We start from the raw sequence: 18,513 nt of genomic DNA, 5'->3' as shown, positions 1-18,513 counted from the left end.
CAAGACGTTATATTTCCTGCTCTTGGTACAGTTTCCTTAATTGGGCATTCTCCTTTTCTATCCTGCCATTAAAAAAAAAAAAAAAAAAGGTCTTAGAAATGCCGATCTCTGCAGCACCAAGTAAACGCCTGCTCTGCATCGCTACCTTAGAGGGCAAAAGGAACAGCAGGAGAAGCCATTTCCTTTTGGATCAGTGACGTCACCGGCGCAGCTCCCTTCTCTCTGCGCCTGCGCTGTGGCCTCGTCAGCTTCGCAGCCCCGTGTTGACTATTGGCGGACGCGATCTCAAAGGCATCACTGAGTGTGTGCAGAACCAGCGGCGGCTGTTGCTTTTTAGGCTGCAGGTTCAGTGAGTCCGTCCGAAGCGGAAGTATTTGTCAGAACCGGTTCTTGTAAGGGTCTCCTCGGCAGCGCGCCGAAAAATCTTGTTGAGTGAGGGTGAGGGGTGAGAGCTTGGGGGCTCGTGAGCTGAGTGGTGAGGAATTCTGGGGGATGAGTGAAGGGAGGTTTGCGTCATTGATGTGGGGTGGGGTGAGGGGGGCTCGAAAGGCCAGTGGATGAGGATCTGCGGGCCTGATAATGGACAAAGTTAGGAAGTTAGTTAGGATTGAGAGAGTTTTATTAAACTTTGGCTTTTATACATTTTCCAGCCCAGTGACTTTCTCCAAGCGTGCCTACGCATCCCTCAGGCCCCTCTAGACGCGCCTCCACTCTCTATTTCCGTGTCCCCTCCCCCCGAACCCTGAGGTCTGGGGACCTGCGTTGAAGGTGCCCAGAAAGGCCTCTGCAGCACCCAAGCAAGACGGCCCCAGTGGGGCGAGGAAAAGAAACAAGAGGCACCTGAAGGAACTTAGAGGGCTTGGGGGCCACTGTGTGGGACCTGGGAGGAGGGGCACTGGACCTGCTGCTGTACAGCCCCAGGGCCGATGAACTAAGGCATCCTTTAGATAGTAGGTAGTTCGAAAGTTCAGCTTTTTCGCATTCAAGAAATATATGAGTTTTAGATTAATCGCAAAATGGAAGAAAAGAAAACAGAAACTGATTTTTACCTGCTCATTAAATATTCATTCTTACACATACGGGCTATGTCTAACTTACAGTTAACATTTAACTTAGTTTTAAACTATATTCCTACTTCTTTTTCGCTTGGTATAACTTAGCTTGAGATGCTCTCTATAAATATTTTCTAATCTTTTAATTGAACTATATGTACCACAAAGTATGTAGGTAAGTATACAGTGCCACACCATATTTTAACAGCTGTATAGAATTTTCACCCTAATATCTATTTATTATCCCCTTATTATAGATTATATAGGATCACCTAAGGTGGGCATTGTTAAAATCAATCCTGAGGGGTGGGGATGTATCTCACTGGTATAGAACTTGCCTAGCATGCACAAGGCCCCAAGGCCTCCCTAGCACCACAAGAAAAGGGGAAAAAAATACTGAGATGAAACTACTCAAAGAGAAATTATACATTATAAGAATTGCTTCTTTAAAAAACACATAAATAATTTCTGGGTCAGTGTATAGTTCTTACATCTACATATATACATAAAGTCTTGTATTCTATGTTCACATGCAATAATAGACAGGTTAATATTAAAACCACATGCTTGCCCAAACTCTTCCACAGAGTGACCTCCTGGCCAGTTTATGAGAGTGGATTTCTAGGCAGATGATTCTGGGCACTGCAAACCTCATAGGATCTCCTCATATGTTCTACTCTGCTCCTTCCAGCACAACTTTCATATGTCTTCCTTTTCCCAAGAAGAGCAGGAAATGGCCAAACCCGAGGTAAGTATGTTGCCTGTCCTTATATTTTAATCAGAGATGTGATATGTAGGACCCATGCCACAAAATAGGAAATTCTTTGTAAATAAGGAGTGGGATCAGGGAACCTGAAAAACAGCCAGTTAAGATCAAGTTAGATTGCAGATGCATTGAGGACTTTAGGGTAACAGATACTGATGCTCCTTGACTTATGATGAAGTCATGTCAGCTCGGAAGTTGGAAATTCATTTAAACACATCCCCTCCTCATCCTCTGAGCATGGAAACACAGTATACTGTGGGATATAAGATGCCTCCCCCAATGATGATATGGCTGACTGGAAAATTGGTTCAGTGCCGCTGCCCAGCATCCTGAGAGAGTATATACTATATCACATACCAGTAACTCAAGGGAAAAAATCAAAAACTTCCAAGTATGATTTCTGACTGAAAGTATATCATTTTTGTAGCATTGTAAAATTGAAAAACCACTAAGTCTTTAGTGAGGACCTTCTTTTTAATGTTGAGATGCCAGTTTATCCATAAGCCTTCTGGCAGCCTCAGGGAAATGTAACCAAGAACTTGGCCTGCCTTACTCATTAGCAAAGAACGGGAAGCCAACGTTTTCTGGAATTGCATTTCGTAGCATTTGTTTGTTATGTCCTGTTATAGAATTGTCATTAATAACAGGTTGGTGATAAATGTGACCCTGGTCCTCTACACTTATTTCACACATTATTTCCTAGAGAGCTGGAGACACAGTCAGAATGTTAGTTGTGAATGAGATCTCTTGGGGAAACTGTTGTCTTTCAAAAGATTTTCTTGAAATAATTTTCTCAATTGGATTTTCAATTCTTTTGTTCAAAGTCATGGAGATACTCATAGCCTACCATTTTTTCAATGTTCATTTTTTTATCTTTTTATTTTTAGTTTTTTGGTTTTTTTAAAGTAGAGTCTTGCTCAAGCCCAGGCTAACTTGGAATTCACTATGTAGTCTCAGGGTGGCCTCAAACTCTCAGGGATACCCCTGCCTCTGCCTCCTGAGTATGCCACCACACCTGGCATTTTAGGTTTTAAATAACAGTGAATTTAACTTTGCTGTTGTACATGTTGATAAATGTTAACACATGTAGATTTGTGTAACTGATCAATGGGATGGAGAATTGTTTTACTACCCCAAAATGCTACTTCACACTATTCCTTTATTTTTTTAAGTTTTTGTGTTCATTTTTATTTATTTATTTGAGAGTGACAGAGAGAGAAAGAGGCAGATAGAGAGTGGGCATGCTACTGCAAACGAACTCCAGATGTGTGCGTCCCTTTATGCATCTGGCTAATGTGGGTCCTGGAGAACTGAGCCTTGAACCAGGGTCCTTAGGCTTCACAGGCAAGCGCTTAACCGCTAAGCCATCTCTCCAGCCCCACACTATTCCTTTAAATGCTCTCCCATTCAGTAATTCCAAGCAACCACAAATCTGTTTTGTGTCATTGTAGTTGTCTTCTCAAAACTGTCATATAAGCCAGGAATGGTGGTGCACGCCTTTAATCCCAGCACTTGGGAAGCAGAGGTAGGAGGATCGCCATGAGTTTGAGGCCACCCTGAGACTACATAATGAATTCCAGGTTAGCCTGAGTTAGTGAGACCATACCTCAAAATATACTGCTTATGTATTTTATTTTATTGTGTGTTTATGTGTTGGTGCATATGAGTGCAGGTATATGTGTACCATAGTGTACATGTGAAAGTCAGAAGTCAACTGTCACGTTGTCCTTAGCAGAGGTAGGGTTTCTCTCAATTTTGTTCTATTGTTCTTTGTGCTGTGCTCTCCAAGTGCTTGTAGGAAATTCTCCTGTGTCCACGTCCCACCTCACCACCCGAGTGCTGGGATTACATATGCCTGCCATGGCTTCTGGGGTTTTTTTTCTTTGTTTGCTTGCTTGCTTGCTTGCTTGTTTTGAGGTAGAGTCTTACTCTAGCTCAGGCTTACCTGGAAATCTCTATGTGATCTCAGGCTGGCCTTGAACTCACGGTGATCCTCCTACCTCTACCTCCCAAGTGCTGGGATTAAAGGTGTGTACCACCATGCCTGCCTGCTTCTGTGTTTTTTTTTTTTTTTCAATGTGGAATCTGGGAATTATCAAAGTCAGGTACTCAAGTTTGAGGACAGCAAGCATTTTTATCCACTAAGCCACCTCTTGAGCCCTCTTTTTTTTTTGCTGCTGGGTAAATAGTCCATGGTTTGTATGTTCTACAATTTAGTTACTCATTTACCTGTTAAAACATATTTTGGACTATTTCCAGATTGGGGCAGTTATGAGCAGAGCTACTTGAATAGTCATACTTACTTTTTTCCTTTTTCTTTAATTTGTCTTTTCTATTTTGACATGTTTATATATGTATGGAATGTATTTTTATTTTATTTCCCCAAATTACCTTCTCTTATCCATTTCTGCATTAACCACTGTCCATTGTAGTAAGGAACCTCTGTCATCAAGACTTCAAACAGTAGTAATGTATAAGAATAGATTCAAGGGCTGGAGAGATGGCTTAGTGGTTAAGCGCTTGCCTGTGAAGCCTAAGGACCCTGGTTCGAGGCTCGGTTCCCCAGGTCCCACGTTAGCCAGATGCACAAGGGGGTGCACGCATCTGGAGTTCGTTTGCAGAGGCTGGAAGCCCTGGTGCGCCCATTCTCTCTCTCTCCCTCTATCTGTCTTTCTCTCTGTGTCTGTTGCTCTCAAATAAATAAATAAATATATAATTTTAAAAAAAAGAATAGATTCAAATTTTTGGAAGGTAATTTGACATGCATAACCACAGCAGTAGGTTCTCACTTAGGGCCTATGTCCCTATCTATAGGCTCTTGTCCAGGTATGCAGTACCAGAGACAAAGTCACTCCTGTGGAGCAGGCCTCAAATCCCATAACATTCATGCCATTATTGTACCAGTGGGCATATCTTGCCTGACACATCAGTTATAGAATGCACAGGGTCCACAGCTGGGTAAGACTATTGATGGCTTTTCTCCCCTAGCAGCTTACATAGCCCCTTCTGGTATGAAGAGTGCTAGCTAGTTTTCAGCTCAGTTCCAGCTTAGTTTCTCTGTGTCCTGCAACTCAAATATATGATGTCTTCAGGAATGTAGACTTAGCATCTAATTTGGGTGGGTAGCCAAGAACAATGGGCAATAAACTATCTTGCTTGAGGGACCTCTGAAGGGAGGCTTCTCACCTCTGTCATTGGAATTTATGATCAATAATCTTTGGCTGCTGGGAGCAGCTTTATCCAGCAACATAGTGGACCTTCATTCAGAAACATTTCTTAAAGTACATTTTGGTCTGGAGAGATGGCTCAGCAGTTAATAGGTTTGCCTGCGAAGCCTAATGATCCGAGTTTGATTCCCCAGTATTCATGTAAATCCAGATGCACAGAATGGCACATGCATCTGGAGTTCATTTGCAGTGGCTGAAGGCTCGGACACAGCCATTCTCCCTCTCTCTCTGCCAGGCATGGTGGTGCATAACTTTAATCCCAGCACTCAGGAGGATGAGGTAGAAGGATCACTGTGAGTTCCAGGCTAACCTGAAACTATACAATGAATTCCAGGTCACCCCCGGGATAGAGTGAGATCCTACCTTGAAAAACCAAAGTAAATAAATCAGTATATGTTAATTGATTTACCAAGTAGTAGGTTTCCCTATATCTTATTCATATATCTTTAGTTTTGATTCTTCCTCTCACCATCCCCTTCTCACCCTTATTCCCCTTGCCCATTCCTGTTTAAACTTTCCCCTTCCATTACTACCACCTCTACTACTTTTTTTTTCTACGCAGGGTCTCACTCTACCCCAGGCTGACCTAGAATTCACTATGTATCTCAGGGTGACCTCGAACTCACAGCAATCCTCCTACCTCTGCCCCCCAAGTGCTGGGATTAAAGGCGTGCGCCACCATGCCCAGCTCTTACCACCTCTACTTTTATCCCCCATGTATTCTTCTATCTCTCCACAAACCAGCCCCCACGGCCCCTTTCTAGCTTTTTGGTCTGTATATACACTTCAACTTAAAGCCACTAATGTAGAAATTCAAAACTAGGCTCTGCCTATGAGAAACAACATGAAACATTTGTGTTTCTGAACCTATCTACAATACTCAATATGACCTTTTCTAGTTTCATCCATTTTCTTGCATATTTCATAATTCATCTTACTTTACAGTTGAGTAAACCCCCTTGTATATACATATTACGTCTTCATAATCTATTCAGCAGTTAATGGGCATCTAGGCTGATTCCATTTCCTAGCTACTGTGGATATTGAAGCCATAAACCTGGCTGAGCAAGTATCTCTGAAGTAGAGTGCAGAGGGTATATGCCCAGGAATGGTATAGCTGGGTCATATTGTAGAACTATTTTTAGTTTTCTGAGAAACCTCCACACTGATTTCCAGTGAATAAGGGTCCTTTCCTCACATCCTCACCAACATTTGCTGTCTTTTTTTTTTTTTTTTTTTTTGGTTTTTCGAGGCAGGGTCTCACTCTAGCCCAGGCTGACCTGGAATTCACTATGGTGTCTCAGGGTGGCCTTGAACTCATGGCAATCCTCCTACCTCTGCTTCCCGATTGCTGGGATTAAAGGCGTGCACTACCACACCTGGCTCATTTGTTTTTTTTAATATTTTATTTTTGTTTATTTATTTGAGAGAGTGAAAAAGAGAGGTAAAGAGAGAATAGGCACACCAGGGCCTTTAACCACTACAAACAAACTCCAGGAGCTGGAGAGATGGCTTAGTGGTTAAGCGCTTGCCTGTGAAGCCTAAGGATCCCAGTTTGAGGCTCGGTTCCCCAGGTCCCACGTTAGCCAGATGCACAAGGGGGCACACGCATCTGGAGTTTGTTTGCAGAGGCTGGAAGCCCTGGCGCGCCCATTCTCTCTCTCCCTCTATCTGTCTTTCTCTCTGTGTCTGTCGCTCTCAAATAAATAAATAAATATTTTTTTTAAAAAAAAAGCAAAAAAAAAAAATAAAAGAAGAAGAAAAAAAAAAGAATTAAAAAAAAAACCTCCAGATGTATGTGCCACCTTGTATATCTGGCCTACATGGGTCATTTTATTTATTTATTTATTTAACAGAGAAAGGGAGAGAGAGAGAGAATGGGTGTGCCAGGGCCTCCAGCCATTGCAAATGAACTCCAGATGTGTGAGTCCCCTTGTGCATCTGGCTAACAGTCCTGAGGAATAGAACCTGGGTCCTTTAGCTTTGCAGGCAAATGCCTTAACCACTAAGCCATCCCTCCAGCCCTCATTTTCTTTGATACTTGCCATTCTGACCATAGTGAGATTGTATCTCAAAGTAGTTTTTTTTTTCTTTTTCATTTTATTTTATATTTATTTATTTTGAGGTAGGGTCTCACTGTGGCCCAGGCTGACCTGGAATTCACTATGTAGTCTCAAGGTGGCCTCGAACTCATAATGATCCTCCTACTTCTGCCTCCAGAGTGCTGGGATTAAAGGCGTGTGCCACCACGCCCAGCTCTCAAAGTAGTTTTTAATTTGCATTACCCTGATTGTTCAAGATGTTGAACACTTTATAAATATTTATTAGGCATTTGTATTTCTTTTGAGAATTTTGTTTAGTTCAAGTGCCCATTTTTTATTAGATAACTTGTTGTCTTCATGTTTAGATTTTTTTGAATTCTTTACATATTCTAGAGGTTTATCCTCTATGGAATATATAACTGGCAAAAGATTTTCTCCCATTTTGTATGCTGTCTTTTCTCTCAATTCACTGTCTCTTGCACTGTAGAAAACCTTTTAATTTCATGTGCTCCCATTTGTCAATTGTTGATCTTATTTCCTGAGCAACTAGAGTTCTGTTCAGAAAATCTTTACCTATGTCTATATCATGTTGTGTATTTCCTACTTTTTCCTTCAGCAATTTCAGAGTTTTGGATCTTTTCTTTTTTTTTGAGGTAGGGTCTCACTCTGGTCCAGACTGACCTGGAATTCACTATGGAGTCTCAGGATGGCCTTGAACTCACAGCGATCCTCCTACCTCTGCCTCCTGAGTGCTGGGATTAAAGGCCTGCTCCACCACGTCTGGCCAGAGTTTTGGATCTTATATTGAGATCTTTGAGCCATTTGGAGTTGATTTTTATGCTAGGTGAGAGACAGGGTCCTAGTTTCATTCTTCTATATGCAGATATCCAGTTTGCCCAGCATCATTTGTTGAAGATGTTTTCTTTTCTCTAATGAGTATTTTGGTACCTTTGTCAAAAATCAAGTGATTGTAGTTGCATGGGACTGATATCTGGGCTCTCTGTTTTATTCCATTGATTTTGTTGTATGTTTCTTTTTTTTTTCCTTTTTTTTTTAAATTTTTATTTATTTATTTGAGAGTGACAGACAGAGAGAAAGACAGATAGAGGGAGAGAGAGGGAATGGGCGCGCCATGGCTTCCAGCCTCTGCAAACGAACTCCAGACGCGTGCGCCCCCTTGTGCATCTGGCTGACGTGGGACCTGGGGAACCGAGCCTCGAACCGGGGTCCTTAGGCTTCACAGGCAAGCGCTTAACCGCTAAGCCATCTCTCCAGCCCATTTTTTTTTTCCTTTTTTTGAGGTAGGGTCTCATTGTAGCCCATGCTGAATTGAAATTCACTATGTAGTCTCAAGCTGGCCTCATACTCATAGTGATCCCCTACCTTGGCCTACTGAGTGCTAGGATTAAAGGCCTGTGCCACCACTTCCATCTTATTGTATGTTATTGTGCCAGCACCATGCTGTTTTTATTATGACTTATATAAACTTGAAATCTAACATGGTAAGCTCTCATGCAGTATTCTGTTTATGCTCAGAATTGTTTTGGCTATCTAGGATCTTTACTGCTTCCATATTAATTTTAGCATTGTTTTTTATTTTCTGTTTCTGTGAAGAATAGTGCTGGAAATTTGATTAGAATTGTATGGAATTTGTAGATTACTTTTGGTGGGATGGCCAAAGATATTCATTCCTCTGATCCATGAGCATGGGAGGTCTTTCCATCTTCTGGTGGCTTCCTCAGTTTTTCTTCAGTGTTTTGAACTTTTCACTGTACAGGTCTTTTACTTCCTCTGTTAAATATATTCCAAGGTTTATTATTATTATTATTGAGAGCAAGAAACAGACAGAGAGAGAGAATGGGCACACCAGGATCTTCAACCTGCTGTGAACAAACTCCAGACGTGGTGCATGTATGACGTTGTGTGCTTGTGTTATTGCATCTTGCTATATGGGGCTTGGAGATTTGAACATGAATTCTTAGGCTTCACAAGCAAGCACATTAACCATTAAGCCATCTCTCCAGCCACCAAAGTATTTTGTAGACTATTTCGATTGAGATTTTCCCGATTTCTTTCTCTGTACATATGTCACTGGAATATAAGAAAACTGATTTTTATATGTTAATTTTGTACCCTGTCACTTTGCTGAAAATGTTTGTCAACTCTAGGAATTTAGGGTATATAGTCATATCATCTGCAAATAAGGATATTTTAACTTCATTCTTTCTTATTTATATCCCCTTTATTTCCTTCTCTTTTTAATATTTTCATTTATTTATTTATTTATTTATTACAGAGAGAGAGAGAGAATGGGCATGCCAGGGCTTCTAGCCACCACACACGAACCCCTGATGCACGTGCCACCATGTGCATCAGGCTTATGTGAGCTCTGGAGAATTGAACCTGAGTCCTTAGACTTTGCTAGTAAGCACCTTAACCACTAAGCCATCTCTCCAGCCCTATTTCCTTCTCTTATTGCTCTAGCTCAGATGTTGAGTACTATGTTGAACAGTTACATTGAGAGTGCACACCCTGTCTTGTGCTATTTAGCATGTTGTTGGCTTAAATTTGTTGTATATAGTCCTTATTATGTTGAAATATGTTCCTTCCATCCTTCACCTCTCCAAGACTTTTATCTTGAAGGGGGGTTAATTTTTTTCAAGGCTTTTTCTGCCTCAATTAAGGTGATCATTTGATTTCTGTCCTTGAGTCTATTTATGTGCTATATTACATTTATTGATTTATATATGTTGAACCATCCCTATATAACCTAGAATGAAACTCACTTGACTGTGGTGTATGATCTTCTTGATTTTAGTATTTTTATTTTATTTATTTGAGAAAGAGGCAGAGAGAGAGAGAATGGGCACACCAGGGCATCCAGGCACTGCAAATGAACTCCAGATGCATGCGCCCCCTTGTGCATCTGGCTTAAGTGGGTCCTGGAGAATCAAACCGGGATCCTTTGGCTTTGCAGGCAAACACCTTAATCACTAAGCCATCTCTCCAGCCTTGTTTTGGTATTTTTTAAACAATTTTATTTATTTATTTGCAATGAGAGTGAGGGAACACTAGGGACTCCAGCCACTGCAAATGATCTCCAGATGCATATACCACCATGCATCTTGCTTTATGTGGGCACTGGGGACTTGAACATGCGTCATTAGGCTTTGTAGGCAAGTACTTTCACTGCTGAGCCATCTTTCCAGCCCCTTGTTAAGTCCTAGGCTCAAGTTGTCTTCTTGCTCCAGCCTGTCAAGTAGTTGGGATTACAAGTGTATCCCCCAAGGCTTGTCTTTATCATTTTTTATTTATTTTATTTTGTGGGGGTTTTTTGAGATATGGTCTCACTCTAGCCCAGGCTGACCTGAAATTCACTATGTAGTCTCAGGATGGTCTCAAACTCACTGAGGTCCTCCTACCTCTGCTTCCCAAGTGCTGGGATTAAAGGCGTGAACCACCATACCAGCTATTTACCATTTTTTAAAGGTTAAGTCTGCTGGTAACATTCATTTTCTCGGGATTGGGGATTTAGTTTGGTAGAAGATTTCTTGCCTAGCAAGCATAAGGTCCTGGGTTCAGTCCTTAAATCACAAGAAGATAAGAAATAGGGAAGCCAGGCATGGTGGTTCACGCCTTTAGTCCCAGCACTCGGGAGGCGGAGGTAGGAGGACCACCATGAGTTCGAGGCCACCCTGAGACTACATAGTGAGTTCCAGGTCAGCCTGAGCTAGAGTAAAACCCAACCTCAAAAAAAAAAAAAGGGAATGATATTGTCCTGTCCCCTTCAGGTAATTCATTGTTTCTCTCTGGCTGCTTTTCAGACTTTTTGTTTCAGCTTTAGAGGGTTAATTTTAATATATCTTGGCATGAATTTCTTTGGGTTTATCCTATTATAAGTTTTTTCAGCATTTTGAATCTATAGGTCTATGACTTTAGCTAAATTTGGAGCATTTTCAGCCATTAGTGCTTTGAATATGCTCTGTGGGTATATATGTGTGTGTATAGATGGATGTCTGCCATGATGCACGTGTGGATGTCAGAGAACAACCTCAGATGGCCATTGTTTGCCTTCCACCTTATTTGGGACAGTCTCTTTTGTTGTTTTACTCCTGCAAATGCCAAGCTAACTAGCCCATGAGCTTTGGGATTCTCCTGACTTCACTTCCAATTGCTGTAGTTATGTTGGGATTATAGACACATGTGCTTCTTGTGCTGGACATTACATGGGTTATGACAAACTTCTGTCACCAGGCTTGTGCAGCAAGCATTTTAAAACACTGATCCGTCTCCCAAACACCCTGACCCCCTTTTTTTTAAAATATTTTTTGTTCATTTTTTATTTATTTATTTGAGAGCGACAGACACAGAGAGAAAGACAGATAGAGGGAGAGAGAGAGAATGGGCGCACCAGGGCTTCCAGCCTCTGCAAACGAACTCCAGACGCGTGCGCCCCCTTGTGCATCTGGCTAACGTGGGACCTGGGGAACCGAGCCTCGAACCGGGGTCCTTAGGCTTCACAGGCAAGCGCTTAACCGCTAAGCCATCTCTCCAGCCCCCCGCCCTTTTATGACCAGGCTTCACTGTATAGTGCACACTGGCCCTGAACTTGTGATAGTCCTGCTTCAATCCTGACTGGTAGCACATCCAAGCACATGTGCTGCCATGCCTGGCTTGCTTTAAATCCTTTAATTAGCTATCAATGGTGTGAATATTGAATTTTGAGTCTTGTTGGCCCCTAAGATTCTGTTCTTTTATTCTGAGGTGTTTTTATTTTTTCATGATACCCTTCTCATTTATTAGCTTTTTAGACTATAAGATGTCAACAATAGGGACACATTTTAAACACTGAATTACATCTGTTTCTCATCAACCCACCAAAGACTTGCAGTTGTGGTTATATTGGCCATTTCCACTGGTTGCCAGGGGGCTCTTCTACCCATGGTTTCCACTGCAACATTTTTCTTGCCAGACTTAGTTCTTTCTCAGCCTGAAGAATCACTGCTTCTATTTGACCATACTGAAGCTGCTCTTCTAGGGTTTTTTTTTTTTTTTCCGTTTTCGGTTTTTCAAGGTAGGGTCTCACTCTAGCCCAGGCTGACCTGGAATTCACTATATAGTCTCAGGCTGAGCTGGGCGTGGTGGCACATGTCTTTAATCCCAGCACTTGGAAGGCAGAGGTAGGATGATTGCCATGAGTTCAAGGCCATCCTGAGACTCCATAGTGAATTCCAGGTCAGCCTGGGCTAGAGTGAGGCCCTACCTCGAAAAACCAAAAAATAAAAATAAAAAAAAAATATATAGTCTCAGGCTGGCCTCAAACTCAGTTTTCCTACCTCTGCCTCCCGAGTGCTAGGATTAAAGGCATGCGCCACCATGCCTGGCTCGGTCTTCTAGGTTTTCTATATCTGATTCCACTCTAACCATACCCAATTTTTTTTAATATCTTTTTAGTGGTTGGTATGTAGCCCAGGGCCTTATTCATGCTAACCAACTGCTATTCTCTCAGTTTACAGGCTTTTAAAAAATCACTTTTCATATTCAATAAATTCTATTGATAAACATCTTCATGTTCACTAATTGTGTTAGTTATTGCCACTAAACTAATGAGATTTTTTGTGTGGAGGGAGGAGTACTGGGTAGTAATATGGGGTCTCATGCATTGTGGGCAAGTTCCCTTCTACGGAAATATACCTCCAGCCCTGCTTAGTGAGGTTTTTGTTTGTTTGTTTGTTTATTTGTTTTTGATTTTTCAAGGTTGGGTCTCGCTCTAGCCCAGGCTGACCTGAATTCACTATATAGTCTTGGGGTGGCCCTGAACTCACAGCGATCTTCCTACCTCTGCCTCCTGAGTGCTGGAATTAAAGGCGTGTGACACCATACCTGGCTTTAGTGGGTTTTTAATTTGAGTATTGTTTTTCCATTCTACAATCTTTACTTGTCTTTTTTATAATTTGTATTTATTTGCTGAGATTTCTTATTCTGTTTGCCCCAGGAGAATTTTTAATTTTTGAAGCTGGGTTGTTTTGTTTTTTTAGCTACTTTCAATCTTTATAGTGCTATGGGGTGAAATTTGTCCCTCCTCCCTCAGTTCATACATGTATGTGCAGGTATTCATGCAGACTCCACAAGTTCATGGCTCATTCAGTCTCACAAAGTGGTCCCCACCTCAGAATCGACCTATAAATAGGGTACTTGGGCTGTAACACATTTGCCCACTCAACTACAAATTCATATTATATTAGTTATATTTCTTTCTCATTGTTGTGACAAAACACCTGACAAGGAGGTTATGGTTTTAGGGCACATCCTGGAGAGGAAGATATGGCAGTAGGAATGTGAGGCTGCTTGCTCACAGATCGGGGACTAGAGTAAGGAGAATGCAGCTTCATTTGCTTCTTTGTTCCCTTTAAATTTAGTCGGGGACCTCAGCCCATGCCATGATGCTACCCATATTCAGGACAGGTCTTGCCATTCTGGAAAATCCCTCACAGACATGCCCAAAGGTATGTATCATTGATGCCCTAAGAATTTCTTTATTTTCTTTTTTAAGGTAATGTCTCACCCTAGTGAAGGCTGACCTGGCATTCACATTGTAGTCCTAGGTTAGCCGTGAACTCACAGTGATCCTCCTACCTCTGCCTCCTGTTTGCTGGGATGAAAGGTGTGCACCACCATTCCCACCTCCTAGGCATTTTTAAATCCAACCAAGTTACAAAACCAAATCAATCATCACAGGGTGTTCCTGCATACCCATCCTTTTCAGATTCAGTAATTTACTATAACAATTCACAACTCAATAAAGAATTTTAGTAATTTTTTTTGTTTTTTTTGAGGTAGGGTCTCACTCTAGCCCAGGCTGACCTGGAATTCACTATGGAGTCTCAGGGTGGCCTCGAACTCACAGCAATCCTCCTACCTCTGCCTCCTGAGCGCTGGGATTAAAGGTGTGTACCATTACACCTGGCTGCATTTTAGTAATTATTAAGAATGCAATGCAGGAATAGTCAAGTGAAAGAGATACAGACTAAAGGATGAGGAATTACAAAGCTTCCTTCTATGGCCTCGCTGAATGTGCCAACCTTTCAGCACCTCAGTGTTGACCAACCCAGAAGTTCCCTTGATCTTTTCACTTAGGGATTTTTACTGTGTGTGTATGTGCACGCATATCTGCATACATCCATATGCTGTGTATACATGTGTGTGCACACACATGCAGTGTATGCCTGTGTGTACATGCACACAAGTGGTGTATGCACATGTGTGTGTTGCATGCTCTTTTTGCCCACATGTAAGGCCAGAGGAATGTGTTGGGTGTTCTCTTCTATCACTCTCCCATCTTGTTTTCACAAGACAGTCTCTCACCAAACATGGAGCTCTTCATATTTTGTTATATTGGCTGACCAGGGAACCTAGAAATCCTCCCATCTCTGCCCACCTTAGCACTGGGTTGCAGGCATGTGTGGCCAATACCCAGCTTTTTATGTGAGGGCTGAGGATTGTATTCAGGTCCCCATGCTTGGGCAGCAAGGACTCTTTTGCACTGAGGTACAATTGATTAAATCACTGGCCATTAATAACCAACTCAAACTCTAGCCTTCTCCTTTCTCCAGAGGTCTGGGGCCAGGGCCAAATTTGTTACCCTCTATAATCATGCTAGTTTTTCTCCTTATCACGGCTCCCATCCTGAAGCTCTTAAGCCACCTATGAGTCATCCTATTAGCATAAAGTAAATTCCAATATTTGGGGAAAATCTCTGTACCAGCAACCAAGGACAAAGACTAAATGTTTTTTACATTATATACCACAGGGTATATAATTTTGCTTGTTTTCTAAATTGAGCTTAATATCTCCCTCACAACTGGTTATAAATACCTTTTTTTGGGGGGGGGTTGAGGTAGGATTTCAATGTAGCCCAGGTTGACCTGGAATTCACTATGGAGTCCCAGGGTGGCCTTGAACTCACGGTGATCCTCCTACCTCTGCCTCCGAGTACTAGAATTAAAGGCGGGCACCACCACACCCAGCTTGGCTATAAATTCTTTCTTTGTTTGTTTAATTATTTATTTGGCAGAGAAAAGGGGGTAATGAATGGGCGTACCAGGGCCTCCAGCCACTGCAAACAGTCCAGACACATGTGCCCCCTTGTGCATCTGGCTAATGTGGATTCTGAGGAATCAAACCTGGGTCCTTTGGCTTTGCAGGCAAATGCCTCTAACAGCTAAGCCATCCCTCCAGCCCTAAATTCTTATCCTGTCCTGAGGGAACTCCAGGAGATGTGGTAGTAGGATACTTCTTTATCCTGATGGGTAGCATAATGCCCAAGTTTATGATTCTTACCAATATTCCTCTCACAGGAAACTTACTTAGACAGGTAGGTACCCCATGGCACTTATCTGACTGTCCAGTGTATTCCTACCAAGATAGTCACTCTGGGAGAGCCATAAGTCAGAGAAGAGTTATATTCAAGTATGCTGGTCAGATGAGGCACAAAAACAACAAAAACAAAAACCCCATGAACCCCATGAACAAAAACCCCATGACATAATAGAATCAGTATATTATTCATAAGTCCTAGAGAGAAGAAGACAACATACCTCACTCACAGTGCCAACAGGAAGGGAGGGCCATTTGCGACACAACCAGGGTGACTCAGCAAGAGAAACAGTGAGTAGTAACCTACAAGCCCAAAGCTTTAAGGTGTAGGGTATTACCTAAGTGGTTTTCCTCAAGGGAGTTCTAGGTTGGGTGCAGGGTTAAAGCAAGCAGGGATAAATTCTCTAGAATCTCACTGTGACTGACAGGTGGTTACCACAACATATCTGAAATCCAAGCAGGGTGTGTGTGGGGTCCTTGGAGCCAGGTCAGTAGGTTGTATCTAGACACACTCGAATATAACTTTTATCTGACTCATGGCCGTCCCAGAGTGACTATCTTGGTGGGAATACGCGGAACACAGGCAGGAGCCACCTGCCTGTCTAAGTAAGTTTCATGTGAGAGGGACACTGGTAAGAATCATAAACTTGGGCATTAAACTACCCATCAGGATAAAGAAGAATCCCACCACCACATGTTGTGTGGCCATGAGAAAGCACTTTTATAAGGCAGATACCTGAATCACCTACCTTGAGGAACTGGGAAGTGGTAGAGAACTAGAAACTGCAGTAAGAGTGGTTAAGCCCTGCTTTTGGTATGAGAAGGTCAAAAATGGATGTCCAGGAAACAAAATAGAGGGATTTTCTACTCAGGAAACAAGCCATGTTTCCTGGGCTAGGTATCATGTCAGGTTTCTTCCTGTAGGATGTGTTACAATTTCTGGTCACAGTAGGAGATTGGGTTCTTTGGCTGTAGGGGTGGAGATCATATGTGTAAGCTACCTGAAGTCTCAGGCCGGGTGTTCACAAAAGCACTTTCCATATTGCTTATTTTATTGTCAGCAAGACTTCCAGCCGACTTTGGCTGGTGTTCCGGGCCTGTCTGCCAGTAGAGGGTCTGCTGTTGATTTGAGGGAATGCGAGACTGCCTGGGTTGCTTTTGTGTTGCTGGATTGGGAGTTTAGAGACATTGGGCCTGTGTACCTTGTGTCATGGTGAAGAGGTGTCATAACATGCTCTGCCACTTTTGTAAAGTCCTTGGGTCCCTAAATAGAGTACTTTTTTGTTTTGTTTTGTTTTTTGTTTTTCGAGGTAGGGTCTCACTCTAGCTCAGGATGACCTGGAATTCACTATGGAGTCTCAGGGTGGCCTTGAACTCATGGCGATCCTCCTACCTCTGCCTCCCGAGTGCTGGGATTAAAGTCGTGCGCCACCATGCCCGGCTTAGAATACTTTCTACTTTCTTACTTTCAGAGTCCTCTTTTAGTCACCTCTTGTATTAATCTAAGGGTTTATAATAGTACTGAATATGGTTATTGAGTGAATAAAAGTGAGGTCTTCTTCTCACATCATACTAGAGATCTACCTTCTTAACTGCAAGTCATGTGCTAACAGTTGAAAATCCATAATCCAAAAACCTGACATCTGAAATGCTTCTAAATCTAAACATTTTTGAGCAGCATTCTAGCACAAGTAGAAAAAAGCAAGAAACTCCTTTAGCATTCTTTTTCAAGGCCACTTCCTTTCAAAAATATCACCACTCCTCCTGCTGTCCCAACGCAGAGTAGCTGGCCGAATCTCAATTGTGGTGATCTCTTAAACAATTATAGCTGAGGCTATTGCAATTTCTGTGCCTAGGACTTCATAGTTGTTCACATTTCTTTCTGTGCCAAACTTTGGTTTGGTTTGGTTTTGCTCAAGGTAGAGTCTCAGTCTCAGTATCTCTCTCTCTATCAATCTCTCTCTCTCTCTTTCACACACACACACACACACACACACACACACACACACACACACACACACAGGCTGGCCTGGAATTCATTATGTAGGCTCAGGCTGGCTTTGAACTCACAGCGCTTTCTTACCTCTGCCTCTCAAGTCTGGGATTAAAGGTGTGTACCACCATACCCAGCTTTAAGCTTTATATATTTTTTATGAGAGAGAGAGGGAGTGAGAGAGATAACTGGCACACCAGGGCCTCTAGCTACTGAACTTGAAGTCTGTGTGCCACCTTGTGCACATGCATCACCTTGTGTGCCTGGCTTATGTGTGTTCTGGGGAGTCAGATCTGGGTCCTTAGCTTCACAGGTAAGCACCTTAATCACTAAGCCATCTCTCTAGCCCAAGCTTTATATATTTTTTTTATATCCTTCTGTTCTGTATTTTCCTCTGCCAAGCACACCAGTCCATTACTTTTAAGTTTTTGTTTTCATTTTTTGAGGTAGGGTCTCACTCTAGCCCAGGCTGACCTGGGATTCACTATGTAGTCTCAGGGTGGCCTTGAACTCACGGTGATCCTCCTACCTCTGCCTCCCAAGTGCTGGGATTAAAGGTATGTGCCACCTCACCTGGCTACTTTTATTTACTTTTTGCACTTGTTTCACCTTGTGCATCTGGCTTATGTGGGATCTAGAGAGTTGAACATGGGTACTTAGTTTCACAGGCAAGCACCTTAACCACTAAGCCATCTCTCCAGCCCTAGTCCATTACTTTTAAATTCAGCTTGCTTCAAGTTCTCAGGATGCAGACTGAATGCATCCAGCACCTCTTTCAGAACATCACACAAACTCCTTCTATCCCAATCCTGACAAAATGGTCTTTCCCCTCTAAAACCTCATAAGCTGAGCCTTCTCAGTCAATACTCTTCTCTGCATTTAGGTCTTTTGTACTTTCACCAGAAAGTCCATCAAGCTCTGCTTATACCACAGTAAGGCTTCTATAATACAGAGTTCTAAAGCCTTCCATATTTCTCCTGAAAACCAGTTCCAAAAGACCAAAAACTGCATGGTCAGTTTCATCACCACAACTGCTCCATTCCTGGTACCAGTTTTC

General features: G+C 42.3%; 1 protein-coding gene across 16 annotated transcripts in view; it reads left to right on the top strand.

Moving 5' to 3' along the window:
• The first annotated feature begins 247 nt into the window (after nucleotides 1-247).
• LOC101609624 (zinc finger protein 182) overlaps nucleotides 248-18,513 on the top strand; it is a 31,447-nt gene continuing 13,181 nt past the window's right edge. The window contains exons 1-4 of one of the 16 annotated variants that reach the window (XM_045140727.1): nucleotides 258-445; nucleotides 1,221-1,227; nucleotides 1,744-1,800; nucleotides 13,507-13,593. In XM_045140727.1, the coding sequence (XP_044996662.1) occupies nucleotides 1,756-1,800; nucleotides 13,507-13,593 (132 nt within the window). In that variant the 5' untranslated portion in view covers nucleotides 258-445; nucleotides 1,221-1,227; nucleotides 1,744-1,755. Of the gene's footprint in view, nucleotides 476-1,220; nucleotides 1,228-1,639; nucleotides 1,801-13,506; nucleotides 13,594-18,513 lie in introns of all 16 variants that reach the window. The other 15 variants (XM_045140723.1, XM_045140722.1, XM_045140726.1 and 12 more) reach the window with 15 other exon arrangements.

This window comes from Jaculus jaculus, chromosome X, assembly GCF_020740685.1.
Source record: "Jaculus jaculus isolate mJacJac1 chromosome X, mJacJac1.mat.Y.cur, whole genome shotgun sequence".
Classification (NCBI taxonomy): Eukaryota; Metazoa; Chordata; class Mammalia; order Rodentia; family Dipodidae; genus Jaculus; species Jaculus jaculus.
Note: the sequence above shows the minus strand (reverse complement) of the source record. Positions and strands in the feature narration are given on the sequence as shown.